The sequence below is a fragment of the Hemitrygon akajei genome, chromosome 20 (assembly GCF_048418815.1).
Source record: "Hemitrygon akajei chromosome 20, sHemAka1.3, whole genome shotgun sequence".
NCBI lineage: Eukaryota > Metazoa > Chordata > Chondrichthyes > Myliobatiformes > Dasyatidae > Hemitrygon > Hemitrygon akajei.
Genome location: NC_133143.1, coordinates 10849993 through 10869672, shown reverse-complemented (window position 1 = coordinate 10869672; position 19680 = coordinate 10849993). Strand labels below are relative to the sequence as shown.

The window sequence follows — 19680 nt, the reverse complement described above, 5'->3', positions numbered from 1 at the left end:
TCCCTCTACCAGTGAAATGTCCCCTGTGCGACTGGCTGCAACACAAGATGATCGATCCACCCCCGTGCTTAACAGTTGGAGAGGTGTTCTTTTCATGAAATTCTATACCCTTTTTTCTCCAAACATACCTTTGCTCATTGCAGCCAAAGTGTTCAATTTTAACTTCATCCGTCTACAGGACTTAGAAGCATAGAAAACCTAGAGCACAATACAGGCCCTTTGGCCCACAAAGTTGAGCTGAACATGTCCCTACCTTAGAAATTACTAGGCTTACACATAGCACTCTTCTTTTCTAAGCTCCATGTACCTATCCAAAAGTCTCTTAAAAGACCCTATCGTATACGCCTCCACCACAGTTGCCAGCAGCCCATTCCACACACTCACCACTCTCTGAGTAAAAAACTTACCCCTGACATCACCTCTGTACCTACTCCCCAGCACCTTAAGCCTGTGTCCTCTTGTGGCAACCATTTCAGCCCTGGGGGAAAAAGCCTCTGACTATGCACATGATCCATGCCCCTCATCATCTTATACACCTCTATCAGGTCACCTCTCATCCTCCGTCGCTCCAAGGAGAAAAGGCCAAGTTCACTCAACCTGTTTTCAAAAGGCATGCTCCCCAATCCAGGCAACGTCCTTGTAAATCTCCTCTGCACCCTTTCTATGGCTTCCAAATCCTTCCTGTAGTGAGGCGACCAGAACTGAGCACAGTACTCCAAATGGGGTCTAACCAGGGTCCTATATAGTTGCAACATTATCTCTCAGTTCCTAAATTCAATTCCATGATTGAAGGCCTATACACCGTATGCCTTCTTAACCACAGCATCAACCTGCGCAGCTACTTTGAGTGTCCTATGGACTCGGACCCCAAGATCCCTCTGATCCTCCACAATGCCAAGAGTCGTACCATTAATACTATACTCTGCCAGCATATTTGACCTACCAAAATGAACCACTTCACACTTATCTGGGTTGAACTCCATCTGCAGCCCAGTTTTGCATCCTATCAATGTCCCGCTATAACCTCTGACAGCCCTCCACACTATCCACAACACCCCCAACTTCTGTGTCGTCAGCAAATTTACTAACCCATCCCTCCACTTGCTCATCCAGGTCACTTATAAAAATTATGAAGTGTTAAGAGTCCCAGAATAGATCCCTGAGGCACACCACTTGTCACTGACCTCCACGCAGAATATGACCCATCTACAACCACTCTTTGTCTTCTGTGGGCAAGCCAGTTCTGGATCCACAAAGCAATGTTCCCTTGGATCCCATGCCTCTTTACTTTCTCAATAAGCCATGCATGAGGTACCTTATCAAATGCCTTGCTGAAATCCATATACACTACATCTACTGTTCTTCCTTCATCAGTGTGTTTAGTCACATCCTCAAAAAAATTCAAGCAGGCTCGTAAGGCACAACCTGCCCTTGACAAAGCCATTTTAACTATTCCTAATCATATTATACCTCTCCAAATGTTCATAAATCCTGCCTCTCGGGATCCTCTCAATCAACTTACCAACCACTGAAGTCAGACTCACTGGTCTATAATTTCCTGGGCTACCTCTACTCCTTTTCTTGAATAAAGGAACAACATCCGCAACCCTCCAGTCCTCCAGAACCTCTCCCGTCCCCATTAATGAGTCAAAGATCATTGCCAGAGGCTCAGCAATCTCCTCCCTCACCTCCCACAGTAGCCTGAGGTACATCCCATCCAGTCCCGGTGACTTAAACAACTTGATGCTTTCCAAAAGCTCTAGCACATCCTCTTCCTTAATATCTGCACGCGCAAGCTTTTCAGTCTGCTGCAAGTCTGCACTACAATCACCAAGATCCTTTTCCATAGTGAATACTGAAGTAAAGTATTCATTAAGTACCCTTGCTATTTCCTCCGGTTGCATACACACTTTCCCACTGTCACACTTGATAGTGTGACATCAAGTGTTTCCAAAATGCATCAGGCTTGTTTAGATGTTCCTTTGCAAACTTCTGACGCTGAATTTTGTGGTGAGGACGCAGGAAAGATTTTTTTCTGATGACTCTTCCATGAAGGTCATATTTGTGCAGGTGTCACTGCGCAGTAGAACAATGGACCACCACTCCAGAGTCTGCTAAATCTTCCTGAAGGTCTTTTGCAGTCAAACAGGGGTTTTGATTAGCCTTTCTAGCAATCCTATGAGCAGTTCTCTCGGAAAGTTTTCTTGGTCTTCCAGACTTCAACTTGACCTCCACTGTTCCTGTTAACTGCCATTTCTTAATTACATTACGAACTGAGGAAACGGTTACCTGAAAACACTTTTCTATCTTCTTATAGCCTTCTGCTTTGTGGGCATCATTTATTTTAATTTTCAGAGTGCTAGGCAGCTGCTCAGAGGAGCCCATGGCTGCTGATTGTTGGGACAAGGTTTGAGGAGTCAGGGTATTTATAAAGCTTTGAAATTTGCATCACCTGGTCTTTCCTAATGATGACTGTGAACAAGCCATAGCCCTAACAAGCTAATTAAGGTCTGAGACCTTGGTGAAAGTTATCTGAGAGCTCAAATCTCTTGGGGTGCCCAAACTTTTGCATGGTGCTCCTTCCCTTTTTTCACTCTAAAATTGTATGAAACAAAAATAATACACTAATCTTGCTTAAAATGTTGTAAAGAATGTTTCATCTTTAACTTCATAATTTTTGGAGATCAGTTCATCTTCTACTGACTTAATTATTCACAGTAACAGAAATTTTGACCTGGGGTGCCCAAACTTTTGCATGCCACTATATATCATAAAAATTGATAGGAAACTAAAGTAATTAATAGTTTAGGAGATTCAAGAGATAGCAGAAGCTATAATCTGAAGCAAATCACAAACTGCTGGAATAACTCAATGGATCAAGCATTCTCTGTGGAACTAAAGAAATTATTGATGTTTTTGATTGAGACCCTGCATCAGAACTCGTATATTGTCTCAACCCAGAATGTTGACCACCCATTGCTTTAAATAATTAATAGCTTTATTTGAAATTATTTATATTTTGAAAGCAGATTGTGGGACTCACTAAATTATATAAAGATTAACTGTAAAATTGGTCTATTGTAATATACAAGTTGCCAACATTGGGTTACAGCTTGTTTAGCTCTACATCTGAAATCTTTGTTAGTTATGCAAATCCAAGAGATATTTTGAATAATATATAATGTTTTGTTAACCTTTACTTCTGTGCCACATATTTATGTTTAACATTGACTAACAAAGTGATGTTAAATGGAATTCAGATTGATGCTTTTTTTTTTCACTTTTAGGAGTTTTGTCAATACTTTTATTCAATTTAAGAAACCAATCATAGTGGCCGTGAATGGTCCTGCAATTGGTCTTGGAGCTTCCATTTTACCCCTTTGTGATGTGGTGTGGGCCAATGAGAAAGCATGGTTTCAGACTCCTTATACTACTTTTGGACAGACTCCAGATGGATGCTCATCTCTGACATTTCCCAAAATAATGGGTTTAGCTTCAGTAAGTTTGCATTTATTTTCAAATCATCAAGTGTATAACTTGTGTGTGTGTGTGTGTGTGTGTGTGGGGGGGGGGGAACTGTATGTGTAAATTCTGAGAATTTCAGTTTGTAAAATTCAAAATCATTCTGTCCTTAAATGTATTTTCTGGAATGCTTTGTTTATTCGTGGTGGCTCTTTTTCCCTAGTTTATTTGTTGTCTGTTTGGTTTTTACACACAACTCTTTAATACAATATGTTTACTCATCTTTAATTCAGTATGAAAAAGACTTACTGTCACAGTTTTCTTATCATTAAAATCATTCAGTGAACAAATCACTTACAATTCTAACACTCTGGTTCAGTGCTCAGGGCAATCACACAGCATCAAACTAAATCAATCCCAGATGAGCCCCCACACTCTCGTTCTGTCAGCTGCGTAAATCAAGGGAAGACTACCTCTGGCCCTGCCAAACGTATGAGATTGAGGTGCAAAACCCCATTTGTGTGGGTGCTGCGTGATTTGTTACCATTACAAATCAGTACCGCAAAATAACAGACAGTACACCATACACAATTAAATTATTTAGTTTTATAATTCTTAATTTGACTAAAAGGTTAGTAAAGAAAAAACAAAAAGGGCCCATTTTAATGAAACAGTCCAATGTGCACAAGTTGGAGCTCACGATTTCCCTTTCGCCATTCCTCCATCGATTTCCCCAGGATCGTCGACTCCTGGCCCCACTTCAAGTCCACTCCTTTCTGGCATCTACGATCTCTCCTTTTTGGCTGTTTCTCTCTCCATTGCCCCCCAACCAAAAGACCCAGCTCACCCTGGTGTAGGCACACAGCACGAAAACACACTCCCTTCATTGGATGGCTCACATTCCAAAGCACCTGTCATCACTAACCATAACCCAAACGCTGCTTCTACAGAAAGACCATTACATTAGCAGTGAAACTTTTGCCAGGGTGTTACACTGTTACCCCCAACCAAAATTAGTCATATCTTCATGACATTGAGATAATTTGCCACCCCTTCACACAAAGCACAAAAAAAAAGTCCAACCTAGATGAAAAAGGCAATGACATAGCTCCCCAAGGCGATAGGTGCCAGACTCTGTTCCCCCAGTGCTACATAGGCCAGCCTATCCTGTGGTCTCCTGATTCTCCTTACCCCCTCATCAACTTCATCAGGTTTCAACACTCCTCAGGATACCTCTGGTCTACCTGGCAAGGCCTCTCCCGGTCTTTCACTTGTGTCCTCCTGCAACTCGGACCCCTCTGTCCCTTGGCTGAGCCCCTCATCATCAAGGTCCTGCTGAAACCCAGTCTGTCCACAGATGGCCCCCCCACCCCGATTTCACTTGATTCAGCGTGAGAAGGGTTGGAAATCTCTTCCTCAATCAGTGGGGAGTTAGCAAAAGGCAGTATTTACCACCACTCCCCCACGTCCTCATCCTCCGAGTCAGTAGCCCATTCAGGGGCGGGGGCTGGTCTAATCTCTTCTGTTGTTAGTCCTTCAAATGCCCCGCATTGCCGCAGAGTCCTCTTACTAGGTGTAGGCTTTGGGTCAACCCGCACCTCTTGTCCTTGAAGAAGAGGTGGTTCTGATGGAGGATCTTGACAGGCCCATTCCCGTCCTCTGGTTTCACCCGGAAAACTGGTACGTTTGGCATTTGACTCTCCACTACATAGGGCATAGCCGCCCAGCAGTCAGCCAACTTATGCTTCCCAGGTAGTCCCACCGCTATTACATCAACACTAGTCTGAACTAAAACAAAGTCTTTGCTCGCCAGTTTATTGAACCTCTGCCCCATTATCGTAACTATTCCTACAGCTTTTAACAGTACTTAAAAGTCAAATTAGCAATTTATTACAAGTAGGAATATCTACTCCACACAACATGCATGCATTCATTACCTGAAACCTCATGGATTCACACCACCACTCAACCCCGGCAGCATTCATACCCACTTCATAATCACTTTACTGGACAATAGTTTAACACAGACTTTAACACACAACCCACTGGTTCAATGCTCAGAGCAATCACACAGCATCCAACAAAATCAGTCCCGGATGAGCTCCCACAATTGTAACACTCTGGTTCTGTCAGCTGCGTAAGTCTGGGGAAAGCAATCTCTGACCCTGCCAAACGTGTGAGATTGTGGTGCAAAATCCCAAAATCTCATTTGTGTGGATGCTGCGTGATTTGTTGCCCCGTTAGAAATCAGTACCACAAAATAACAGACAGTACACCATATACAATTAAACGATTTAGCCTTATAATTCTTAATTTGACTAAAGGGTTAGTAAAGAAAAAACATAAAGGGCCCATTTTAATGAAACAACCTAATGTGCACAAGTTGGAGCTCACGGTTTCCCTTTCGCTGATCCTCCATCGATTTCTCGTCGACTCCCAGCTCCACTCCAAGTCCACTCCTTTCTGGCATCTACGATCTCTCCTTTCAAACCGTTTCTCTTTCCATCACCCCCGAACGAAACACCCAGATCATCTCAGTGTCAGGCATGCAGCACGAAAACATGCTCCCTTCATTGGACGGTTCACTAACCATAACACAAACACTGCTTCTACAGAAAGACCATTACATTACAGGGTGTTACACAATCAAAACAGAATGCAGCAATATATAAAACAACTTGTAACAATTCCCAGAGACATGAAGACTACTTACTCATTCATTTAATGGTAAGATCATTGCTGGAAAGGTTAGCATTTTACATCTGTTATACCTATCCTGAGTGCAGAGAACCAGATTTTTGAATTGCTGCAGTCCTGCTTGTGCAACTATTCTCACAAAGTTGTTGCTAGGCCTGTATCCTGGAACTGTCTTCCTGACCGTAGAAGCTAGAAGGTCAAAGCTTGGCTTTCTATTTCCCAGAATGATGATGATCAACTTGGAAGCCAGTTGTAGATAATGGAATTTTCATGCACCTGTACACCTCAGTTACAGAAATTGCGGTGTTAAGCGATGTACTTGGAATGGTAGTGCATTGTGTGCATGGTGCATTTGTGATGGAGAGGTTAGGGTATGATTCTAAGAACCTGTTGTCGGGCTATAGCTTAACTAGTCTGTGCAACAGTTTTGGCATCAGTTCGTGAAGCTGAGTTACAGAATTAAGTTTTGCTCAGTACAGGGTTCATGCTAACTGGTTCTTGCCATTTAGCTTTAGCATCATCTATTTTGCTAACTGAGAGTGAAAAATAAACCACATTGCCCTAGGTGTGACTAGGTCTGAATGGGCATTGGTGACCTCAGTAGGTTTTTCTTACTGTAATCTGATAATTTAATGGCCTTCGTTACTTAGACTACCCATCCAAATTCTGGATTATTTAATAATCTGAATTTACCATAGATTTCGCACTACAGAGCGCACCTGATTAAAAGCCGCTGGCTCTAATTTTAGAAAGAAAATCAATTTTGTACTTGTACAAGCCGCACCGGATTTTAGGCCGCAGGTGTCCCACGTTGTAATATGAGATATTTACACAGAAAGATATTACACGTGAGGATTTTTTAACTTTTAATTAAATCCATATGGTAACATAAACAAATACATATTGCAAATGCTTTTTTTCGAACCGTGCCTGTAACACGGCTACTTTTAAATATACATACGTATCGGTAACACACAAATTACGTTGCGTATACTTTTTTACTGAACAGTGCACGAACAACATTCCAATATCTCCTAACGACTGGTAAAAAATATATATACTGCAGCCTACCAGGAAAAGTTATTGATCGCCTTTAACTTAAAAGCAGCGTTTTCGCTCAGGTCTAATGTCGCTCACCCCCCACCTTCCCGTTTATCGCAAACCGGTATTTCCCACAAGACGCGGCGAAACCGGATGTGACGTCATAGCATCCTGGGATGTAGTACAGAAAACAAATATACCGGGTACTTAAAACACTTCTAACTTTAACTAGAAAATACTAACAAATGAATTACTAAGCGAAAATATTATAAACTAAATAACTGCCATAAAGGCAGCACAATGCTTTTCTTCGAGTGTTTTCCATGTTGATGAGGGTGAGTACAAATGACTGATTTACAATAATTTAATTGTGAAAGTGCGCTTGATTTATCGTACAATTTCATTGGACCTCTGTGAACTACTCATCAATTTTATTGGTCTACTGTTACGAGGCAAAATGTTTTTGGCGGCATGAAAAAAAATCATGCATTAGCCGCACCGTAGTAAAGGCCGCAGTGTTCAAAGCTGTTCAAAATGTGGGAAAAAAGTAGCAGCTTATAATCCGACATCTATGGTAAATTCTTTAAGTGTTGAGATGGAATTTGAAGTCTTGTCTTTGGGTTGTCAATCCAAATCAGTTCAGTGGGTGACTGGCAACTTAATTTCTGTATCACCATTCCTTGGTCCAAATAAGGGGAGAGTGGGAGAGGTGCAATTGGGACAGTAGATTTTGAGGCTGAAGCATTTTATTGTTTATGAAATGATAATGACAGCAATATTAAAAAGGGAAAAAGAATCATTGTATAATGTTTGGATGACTGTTTTGCTTCTCAATGGTTCATCAGCTTGCTGTAGTTTTCCTCTTTCTAAATTGCATATCACTAATAGACACTGCAACTGTTATACAACAGTAACTACAATGTGATGTAGTGAATGGCACTCTCACTTTTGAATCAGAAGTTATTTCATAGGTCACCTTATTAATGTTTATTGCAACTTCTGTAATAAGATTGTAATGTTTTATAGATTGTCATGTTCTGTTACTATTTATTATGATAAAATGTTCTTTATTTTTGGTTGTTCAAAAGAGGCTGTTTTAAACTTGGCCCAAGGTGTGATGCCAATTTCTCTCCTTTGTTTTTGCCATTACTTTAGGTAGTAAAGGAGAACAGTTCCTACTTTATGTTTCTATTTATCACTTGCACTAAACTAAAGCTGAATAATGAATCCGAGGGAATTTATTATGAGTAGGATATGTCTGAGTAATTGAATTGTTTCATAGCTGGCACTTTATATAACTATTCATGTCCTTCATTAAGCACTCCAAGGCCAACACCCCTCTCCCCTCTCCACCATCTCAACAACAAATCCTGGGTTAGTTGTTATGAAGATGTTGGTGGCATTACAGAATGAAGGGTGAGAGACAAAATGAGATGCTCTGTGCTGTCTTCTCCCTTTCCCTACCACTACTCCCAACCCCAGTACCTGTTTTTGCAATTATCTAGGTGTAGAGGTTCTTGAAGCTTAATAAATTTGCCAATCAGAAATTCCCTTCTCCACATACGGAGCTTTCCCATCTGACTATTTTTTTCCACCAGCTGCTCTTTATTGGCTACTTGTCATGGAATCTTCTTCAAGCAGTTCACCTTATTCCTCAGTTTTCCAATAAAATCTTCTCTCTCAGATGCAGAGACTTTAATGGTCTCCAGCTATGATTTCTTGCTGAAGCAGTTTCATTTCCTTAGAAGGATTTGTTATCCTTTGATTCCCCTTTCAATTATCCTTCCTTCTGCAACTGGATACCTGTCTTCCTCAACAGCAGACCTCAATCAGTGAGGATTGGCAACAACGTCTCCTCCTCGCTGACCATAAACACAGGCACATCTCAAAGCTGCTTGCTTAGCATCCTGCATTATGCACAGCTTCAATGCCATCTTCAAACTTGTAGATGACACTACTGGTGTTGGACAAATCACAGGTGGCAATGAGTCAGGTTACTGGAGCAAGATAGGACAGCTGGTGGAATGATGCCACAAAAACAATGTCTTGCTCAATGTCAGCAAAAATAAAGAGCTGATTGTTGCCCAGGTAGGAGAAGGGTATACATGTGCTAGTCTACATTGGGGGGAATTGGTGGAGGAGAGAGTCAGCAACTTTAAATTCCTGGCCATTAAACATTGGATAGCCTGTCCTAGGCCCAGTACGTGCAGCAGATACAATTGTAGGAAAGTGCACCAGCATCTTATTTTCTTAAGAAGTTTGGATATCAAAAGTTCTAACAAACTTTACAAGTGTACTGGAACATAAGCTGCAGAGTGTAATGGCTAGTATATTTCTCTATTCCATTGATCTTAACCACAGGAGGTGCTGCCTCAAGAAGGCAACATCTATCATCAAAGATCTCCACCATCTGGGTCTTGCCACCTTTCCACAGCTGCTCACAGGCAAAATGTACAAAAGCCTGAAGTCCCACAACACCAGATTCAAGAGTTTGCCTTCAACCCTTGGGTTCTTGAACCAAACTGCACAACCCTAATCATTACAGTTTCACAACACTATAAATACTTTTGTTATCTTGCACTAAAATTGACTTTTTTATTCTAATTCTTTTTCCATGTAAAAATGTGTATAATTTATGTTTGTTTCATGTCGATGCTGCTTATGTAATGCTATGTGCCTGTGATGCTGCTGCAGGTGAGTTTTCTATTGCACCTGTTTAAACTTGTACACAGGTCAGCCTACAATCTCCCTGCAAATGCCATTGTCTAGCCAAATGAGTCCAGCTTTGCTTAGCTCCACCTTTAGGCATAACAAGCAGGAGCAAGGTAATGCTGTTAAGCCTGCCCTGTCATTCCATAAGATCATGCCTGAACTGCTGCTTCATCTATATACCTGCCAGATTTCAACCCTGGAGGCCTAAGTGCACAAAAATCTGTTATTTTGTCTCAAACATGTTCACAGCTTCCAGAAGTCGATATTCCAGAGATTCATAAATCTTTGAGTGTTCTTTTCATCTTAGTTATAAGTAATATATCATTTGTACTGAGACTACCACTAGTCAAAAGTAAATTATTGGTGGCTTTTCAGTGAGGTGAAGTTTAGAAATTTCTTTTGCGTGCTTGAACCTTCTAGCATTTGAGTAACTTTTTTTTACTTATTAAAATGTAGAGTGATATGCAAAAATTGACTGCTTACTTGTATGATAACCACAACTTTTTAAAGCAGAAATGAACTAATATGTGTCACTTAGTACAGTCAAGATGTACTTTAAGCAGAAGCTATACTCATAGTATCTAGCAGTGCAAAGCTATTTTGGGAGGAATGGCTGTGTGCCTTTCACCCAAACTTCTGTAGCTGTAGGTTGACAGAGACCTCCAGAAGTTTAAATAGATCTAATTCTTAATTTCATAATTTATTTCCCAAAATAATTATTGATGATCTCAACTGCAAAAAAAAATTCTCAAATTGTTTCATATGATTAGTCTCTTCTAATCTATTATAGGCAAATTATGTAAGTCATAAAACTATCTTTTCTGAAATGAAGTTCTGTCTCAATTGAAAACATGAGATAGTCAAAGCCTTGTACATGAATAGATCATTCAGACATTAGCACTTTTTTTCCCCATTTATGCTCTAAGATTTTGTGTTTTTTTACAGGCGAATGAAATGCTATTCAGTGGACGAAAGTTGACTGCACAGGAAGCATGTGCTAAAGGATTGGTATCACAGGTTTTCTGGCCCGGAACATTCAGTCAGGAAGTTATGGTCCGCATTAAGGAACTAGTCACATGTAATTCACTTGTAAGTCAGGAACTGTAACTTTCTAGAATCCTCAGTGTAATTAAATCATTTGTGTTTTGTGAAGTAGAATTTTGGAATGTGGAAAAAAACCTAAAATGCCAATTAAAATAATGTAGGTATTTATCATCAGAATCTTAAATTTTGTATGCATTTGATATAGTTCCAACACACATGAACTCATGTTTTATGAAGTAGAACTTATTAAAAAAAACAATAATGGGGAAGACTTTTTACTTTTAATTGCCAATAATTTGTATGTCCTTTCACTAAAACAAACTAGTTTACTTTATTAGCCAACATTTATGTGTCCATAATTGTCTTCTCCACTTCGTCGGATATAGGACTAAGGTGTTACTTAAAGCTTTTTTATTGAATTCTATCTTGCAAATAATCTGAATTTAATTATTTTATTTGTTATGCCATCCATAACTATGATTCTTCTTCCCCTATGTTCGCTCTTTTGGGATTGGTCACCCAAGTTCCAATTTTGGCACAAGCTCTAACCTTGCCTTGAAAGTGTCACGCTGATCAGATGTTTAAGTTGATTGTCTAGAGTTGCAAAGTACGCTGCAACTTGCTGAATCATGGACTCCTGTAGCCTATCTGCAGTAAAATGGTTTTATAATCCTAACAATAATCTGTTTACTTTACTCAGGTACTTGAAGAATCCAAAGCTCTTGTTCGAAATGCCATGAAGGGTGATCTGGAACAGACCAATGAAAATGAATCTGATGTTCTAAGGAAAATTTGGAGCTCTTCTCAGGGGATGGACTCTATGCTGAAGTACCTACAAAAGAAAATTGATGAGTTCTGAAAATGCTTTTATTGGAAAATTCTTTCCTGCTGGGTTGCCTGTTGGCTTCAGAATGCCCTCACATAAAAATAGAGGCACAGGAGAAACCATCAAAAGACACATTCTTGAGTGGCATCTGCTCAGAAGCAAGCATCGATGGTGGAAGCTGAAGATGTTCATTAGTCAAAATCTCAACAGGAGAGAAAGCTGCGAGAGGTTAATAATTGGTGTGCACTACCAAACTTTGCAATTGTCTTTGCTTATCCAGTAGCTTTTGTCCTTTACAGTTACTGCACTCTACTGCACTTTCCAGATCCAAATGCATTGTATGGTGTGTTTGTGACAGGAAAGTTTGAAAAACACTCAGCTTCAAAAATGGGAGGAAAGAAAACGGGTACTAACTAGCCCCCTTCTCACTGCCAGAGAGTAATGAGGCTGGTTTAAATTAAAATATAAATACTGTCAAAATTCCTAAAAAAAAAAGGTCATACGTATATTGTTTGGGAAAGAGGATTACAATTACCTCAACAACAAAAAAGAACAAAAAAAAAGTGTGATTTCTGACAGTGGATCCAATCTCTAACATAAATCCTTAAGACTATACATATCCCTTCAAAGAGTCTGTGTGTACATGTTAAATGTGCTCAGGAGATGTGTATTAAACGTTTGACCCAGTTCCAGAATTTATTAGTATGTTATCCAATAAGCATGAAGAAACCACTGGCTCCTTAAGAAAAGCTCGCCTTGCAGTATTAGTGATTCTTTGTGAATCTTATATACGGAAACAACATAAGTTAAAGATTAGTTTTAGTGTTTTATAAAGTGTGGGTTTTTCCATTTTTTTTAATCAAATACAATATACTTCTGTTTCTGGGTGAATATAAATTATAGAAAGAGCTTATGTTTCTTTGCCAGTTACAATGTATTACACCAAAAATGCTTTATGAATTCATAACTATGGTTTTAGTACCACTTTAGAAACATTTTCTTAATTTAATAAGTTTTTTTAAGAAATTCCTTTTGGCACACTATTCAAAAAAATTCAAAAAAATCCTAAAAGTAGGTAATTCTTGTATCTTTTTGTTTAAATGTTACACTATGACATGTTCTTAATGGTGCCCCAGATAAGTAGTATTGTGCATTCCTTTTAGGAGTGGTAATTAATTCCTGTTTGCAGATATCTCCTGGATATGGTTATCTGCACTTGCAATCTTCTCTGAATGTATTAATGGAAATTAAATCTTATTTTTGTACAGTTTATTTGTTTGTACTTAGAAATGATCACCTCCCTTCCTAGTGGAGAGCTGTACATTGTGTAAATCTGCCTTTACTTTGGATTGGTACAGTATTTTTGCATCTGTGGGACCTACTTTTTGTTCAGTAGTTTAAACTATATTATAAACTGTACAATCTGTAAAGTTTTATAGGTTATTAATTAAAATGAGCTGTGAAAAGATCTGGATAAAATAAACTAATATTTCATATTCAAAGCACACCAAATTGTAAAGCTTATTGAACCAGTTCTGGCCCTATATTCACAGCGTACATGTGCATTATAGTTGTGAGAACTGGCCTAGAAACAGTCATGAGTAAAGTTAGTAAATTGACAGAGAACAGGAACAGAAAGGTTCATGTTTCACATATTCTGTAACAGCCGAGCTTCAAAGAAAATAATCTACACACTAATTTCAGCAAATATGTGCCAGTCAGGGCACATGGACACACAGTGAGAGGATATTAGCTTTTTATCTTAATTATGCAACACCTTACTGAGATATAATGTCTTGATTTTATTAATGATTTCAATTTAAAATTATGTTTGGTGACAAATGCATAGAAATAAATGTCCATAAGGTTTAATTAAATTCTGAAATTTAAGCCTTTTGAATTTTAATTATATTGGTTAATGTCATTGAGTGAGTGCTTTGCAGGAGCAATGGCATTCTTGTATGTCAGCTTACTGTTTTTCAGATGAGATGCCATGAACTAAATTGCATCTTAACATTACAAATCAAAGTCTGATATTTGACCAAATTATTTGTATAGATATGCTAACTGGACTCAAGTTTCAAATATATTTTGGTACTGGGGTTTTATTTTTTTTTAAATTTCTGTATGACAACTTACGGCAAGCAAGCTATTCTCAATGAAAACACAATTTCAATCCAGGCTGGAGAAGTATTAATTAACTGAATTAATTTGGGTCCTATTACCCAAACCCATACAAATTACTGCATCTAAAACCAACTGATACTTAAAAGTAGTGCTGTTTTTCAAATGAGGTGCTGCCTTAGGAATAAAATGTTACGCCTGCACGCTGTTCAAGTGGATGGCAAGATCCAAGTTAATCTTTACTACCATCACCAAAACAGAATAACTGCCTAGTTATTTCTTGTCAGTGTGACTTTGAAACACAAATTGGCTATCAGATATTTAGCAATTTAACAATGACAGTGGATTCCAGTTAATTGGGCCAACAGGTAATCTGGGCAGTTGCTTATTTGGAACAATTCTGTAAAAACAAAACTAATTGAGAAAGTAGCTGTGATTCCCTTAATTTCATTTGGAGCATTGTGCTACTTAATTTGGACAGGAAACTGTTGCTGAATAGTTTCTAACTAGAGTTAGTTGTGTGCACTTGTGTGGCTGTTAGATGCTACATCGCAATTTGAGCGAACAGTTTTTAAATAGCACAAGCGTGTGCTTGTGTTATGTTATCCATTTGATACTTCTGTTTACTATTTTTACTTTGAAAATGTTCAAACACTTACCAAGATGCCATGACATCTACTGTATCTACACTAGATATCTGTGCTGATTTTGTTCAATTACAGTCAATCAAAAGAACATGGCAGCATATATTGGATGTAGGACAGATAGCCAAAACAGTCTAACACCACTGGCACCAACCTACCCACCATCAAAGACATGTATACACAAAGGTGCGTGAAAAGAGCCAGTAATCATGGATTGTCCCACCTTCATTAGGGAGGAGATGGCTATATAGCATCCACACCAGGACCATTGGATTCAAAAGCAGTTATTTGCCCGAGACAGTAAGGCTGATCAACACCTCCACCCACAAATCCCCACCCCTGAACATCAATGGTTTATTTCCTTTCAGTCACCTTATGTACAGACATTCCTGTGCCTAACATCTCTGGGCATACAAACAATCTATGTATATCTATGTATTATATTTATTGTTTTTTTTAAATTATTGCGTTCTTCATCTTACTGATTTTTTTTGTGCTGCATCAGATCCAGAATAACAATTATTTCATTCTCCTTTACATATGTGTACTGGAAATGTCATTAAACAATCTTGAATGAATTTCTCCATAAATAACTATTAGGAAAACACAGTTTTATAGTACTGTAGTAATAGTAATGTTCAAGTTAGGTCTGTATTTTATTTGAATACATAATTTGTTGCTCGGTTAAATTGTAGCTTGACTTTTTTTGATAACTTTTTAACTATTTCCATGAAACTTTGATAATTGGGGCAGCTGTTTAATTGGGCCAAAATATATTGGTCCAAATGTGTCCCAATTAACCAGAATCCACTGTAATAGTGAAGCATAATGAATAAAGGCATTGTTTAAATGCAGTTTGTTCTTTAGAGAAGGAACAAGACAAAAAATACATGAAATGTGAGCAAATTATGATGCTCTGATTATTGAGAGTGGTGAGGACCGATACATGAATAGATGGTCTTTTCCTGCATGTTAGCATACTATGATCCATGTGAAAAGTGATAAATTAAATGAGACAATCAATACAGGTGCAAAAATAATCAAAGCCTAATTTTAAAGATTCTTAAAATCAAGTTTAGGCAAAATCAAACACATTAGTTTTTCATGGGACAGTGATTGGAATTGGAGTCTGGATTCAGGGAAGGAAAGGTAGGTGCCCTAGTTGTTTAGAATAAAATTAGAACAAAAAATAGGTCAGCAATAATTGTAACCATTTCAGTCCTGTTGTTGGTCTAGTTTCTAGACCCTAAGTCCCAAACTGTGCCTGTAGATGAACTGCAGCTAAGTCTAACAATGACTAAACCTCAAAAGTACTCAATTAGTTGCCAAGCACTGGAGATCCTAATAAGGACATGCAAGGGTGTTATAATAATACAGCTGTCTTTTTCATTTATCATTATGCAAGCCTAGATATCTAACAATCCACCAATTCTTGATCATTTGTATAGTTTCTCAGTTCAGCTGATTTGTGGTAGATCATTTGTTTAACAATGCAGTGTGGTAAGATAAAGAAAAAACTGTATGCCATTCATTCAATTTTGTCAATTAGTTTCATGCATCTGTTATTCTATAGGTCGATTACACTCCTGCTTCAAAGTATACCATATTGTATGGAATGACTTTTTTGTTTAAAGCTGAGTGGATCAAAATAAGTATAAAACCTTGGCTACAGGTTGTTTACATTAAATGTGGAATCTGAATGTTGCTTTTGGTTCTGCCAATATCAGGATACAACACGTAGAGTTGGTGCCAGCCTGTCCTCTGATAACTTAAATAAATCATAGTTTTCAAAATCTGTTCCACTTTTTCTTCATTATCACAATTTAAACAAATCCCAAAAATGATCTGTTGGTCCATCTGTGCATTCCATTTACTAGAAATTGTTTAACAGCATATTCTCATTTCACACCAAGAGAATTGAACTTTTCCCACCAGTAATCTGCCAGCAGGTTTTCTCTCAATCATTTATTTGGACTTCAACAGAAACTGTTTTGTTTAAAAAAAGATTATTAGAAGCCATTTCCTGTCATTTGGAATAAAATAAAAGTAGTAGCTTCATATCATTGTCTTGTACTCATTAGCAATTAATTTATTGACACAAAGCCAGCAGTTGTGAAATGCGCATTGAAAAGCATCTATTAATCTTTTCAGAATTAGTTAAATTGGATAAATATGATACAATTGTATACACTTTGGAATTGTACAGATAAGGATTTGAGAAGTGAGATCAATTATATGGAAATATGCTGACACAAATCTGGATATTAAGCAAATTGAGAGAACTGAGATGTACTGGAAACACAAATGAGAAAATCTGCAGATGCTGGAAATCCAAGTAACTCAGGAGGCCAGGCAGCATCTATGGAAAAGGGTAAACAGTTGATGTTTCAGGCCGAGACCCTTCATCAGGATTCATTACACCCATGTGACCAATTCTTACTGACCCAAACATCTTGGAAATGTAGAAGGAAACTCATGTAGTCACAGGGAGAACATCCAAACTCCTTACAGACAGCGGCAGGAATTGAACCCAGGTCCGCTAAGTCAGAAATAGGAAGGGATCAATCACTGTGCTGGGAGTAGTCTATAGGCCTCCAAATAGCCCTTGGGACACTGAGGAGCAGATAAGCAGGCAGATTTTAGAATGGTGCAGGAAATACAGGGTTGTAGTTACGGGTGATTTCAACTTCCCTCATATTGGCTGGCACCTCCTGACTGCAAGGGGGATAGATGGGGCTGAATTTGTCAGGTGTGTTCAAGAAGGATTCCTGATACAGTATGTGGACCGGCCAATGAGAGGAGAGGCTATACTGGATCTAGTTCTGGGTAATGAACCTGGTCAGGTGACAGACCTCTTGGTGGGGGAGCATTTTGGTGAGAGTGACCACAACTCCCTTAGTTTCAGCAAAGCTATGGAAAAGGATAAAAACAGACCGAATGGGGAAGGGCTAACTATGAAGGGATGAGGCAGGAACTAGTGAGAGTAAATTGGAAACAAACATTCAAGGGTGAAAGCACAGAAGTAATGTGGAGGAAGTTTAGGGACCACTTGTGCTTGGTTCAGGATAGGTTTGTCCCACTGAGACAAGGAAAAAATGGTAGGAAAAGGGAACTGAGGCTGAGGAAACATGTGAGGCAACTCGTCAAGAGGAAGAAGGAAGCATATGTTAGATAGAAGCAGGAGGGGCTCATGAGAAATATCGGGTAGCCAGGAAGGAGCTTAAGAAAGGACTTAGGAGAGCTCGAAGAGGACATGAAATGGCCTTGGCATGTAGGCTTAAGGAGAACCCCAAGGTGTTCTATGCGTATGTGAAGAACAGAGGATGACAAGAATGAAGGTGGGGCCGCTAAAGGATAAAGAAGGCAACATGTGCCTGGAGGCGGAGGAGGTTGGGGAGGTCCTAAATGAATACTTTGCTTCAGTATTCACAAGTGAAAAGGACGTTGATCAGGGTGAGGTTGAAATAGAACAGGCCTGTGTGCTGGACAATGTGGAGATTAAGGAAGAAGTGGTGTTGATCTTAAAAACATCAAGATTGATAAGTCCCCAGGGCTGGATATGATATATCCCAGGTTGCTGTGAGAAGTGAGAGAAGAGATTGCTGGAGCAGTAGCTATGATCTTTGAATCCTCTTTGGCTGCAGGGGAGGTGCCGGAGAATTGGAGAATGGCAAATGTAGTTCCCTTGTTGAAAAAAGGTAATGGGGAGAATCCTGGGAACTATAAACTGGTGAGTGTGTGAGTCTTACGTCAGTGGTCTGCAAACTATTGGAAAGAATTCTTAAGGATAGCATCTACGAGCATTTGGAGAAGTACAGTCTACTCAAGGATAGTCAACATGGCTTTGTGAAGGGAAAGTCGTGCCTAACGAGCCTAATTGGGTTTTTTGAAGAGGTGACAAAAGAAATTGATGAGGGTAGGGCAGTAGATGTGGTCTACATGGATTTTAGCAAGGCATTTGATAAGGTCTCCTTGAGAGACTCATCCAGAAAGTCATGAGGCATGGGATCAGTGGAACCTTGGCTGTTTAGATAAATAAAAAAATTGGCTTACAGGAAGAAAGCAGAGGGTAATAGTGGAAGGTAAGTATTCTGCCTGGAGGTCGGTGACTAGTGGAGTGTCGCAAGGATCTGTCCTGGGACCCCTGCTCTTTGTAATTTTTATAAATGACCTGGATAAAGAGGCAGAAGGATGGGTGAGTAAGTTTGTGGATGACACAAAGATTGGAGGAGGTGTGGATGGAGCTGTAAGTTGTTGAAGGTTACAAGAGGATATAGATATGGGCAGAAAAGTGGCAGATGGAGTTCAATCCAGATAAGTGTGAAGTGATGCATTTCAGAAGGACAAGCCAGAAGGCTGAGTACAGGTTTAATGGTTGGTTACATAAGAGTGTGGATGAACAGAGGGACCTTGGGGTTCAAATCCATACATCCCTCAAGGTAGCTGCACAGGTTGATAGGATAGTTAAGAAGGCCTATGGGATGCTAGGCTTCATTAATAGGGGGATTGAGTTCAAGAGTAAAGAGGTCATGTTGCAACTCTACAAATCTCTGGTGAGACCACACTTAGAGTATTGTGCTCAGTTCTGGTCACCTCATTATAGGAAGGATGTGGAAGCTATGGATAGGGTGCAGAGGAGATTTACCAGGATGTTACCTGGATTGGAAAACAAGTCTTAAGAGGCAAGGTTAGCAGAGCTGGGACTTTTCTCTTTGGAGCGTAGAGGGATGAGAGGGGACTTGATAGAGGTCTACAAGATTATGAGAGGCATAGATAGGGTGGATAGCCAGTACCTGTTTCCCAGGGCATGAATAGCAAACACCAAAGGGCATATGTACAAAGTTAAGGGAGGGAAGTTTAGGGGAGTCATCAGGGGTAAATTTTTTACACAGAGGATTGTGGGTGCCTGGAATGACTTGCCAGGGATGGTGGTGGAGGCTAGAACATTAGGAGTATTTAAGACCCTCTTGGACAGGCACATGGATGAAAGAAAAATAGAGGGTTATGGGGTAGTGTGGGTTTAGTACTTTTTTAAATATATGGGTGGGCACAACATTGAGGGCTGAAGGGCCTGTACTGTGCTGTAGTGTTCTAGTGTCTAGTGAAATAAATCTAGGTCAGACAGATACT

At 39.3% G+C, this 19680-nt stretch overlaps 1 protein-coding gene across 1 annotated transcript in view; it reads left to right on the top strand.

Moving 5' to 3' along the window:
- The window catches only part of cdyl (chromodomain protein, Y-like), a 197397-nt gene extending 181054 nt beyond the window's left edge, over positions 1-16343 (top strand). The window contains exons 5-7 of the mRNA XM_073073039.1: positions 3288-3498; positions 10858-11001; positions 11657-16343. Of these exons, the coding sequence (XP_072929140.1) occupies positions 3288-3498; positions 10858-11001; positions 11657-11815 (514 nt within the window). The 3' untranslated portion in view covers positions 11816-16343. The remainder of the gene's footprint in view (positions 1-3287; positions 3499-10857; positions 11002-11656) is intronic.
- The last annotated feature ends 3337 nt before the right edge of the window (positions 16344-19680 follow it).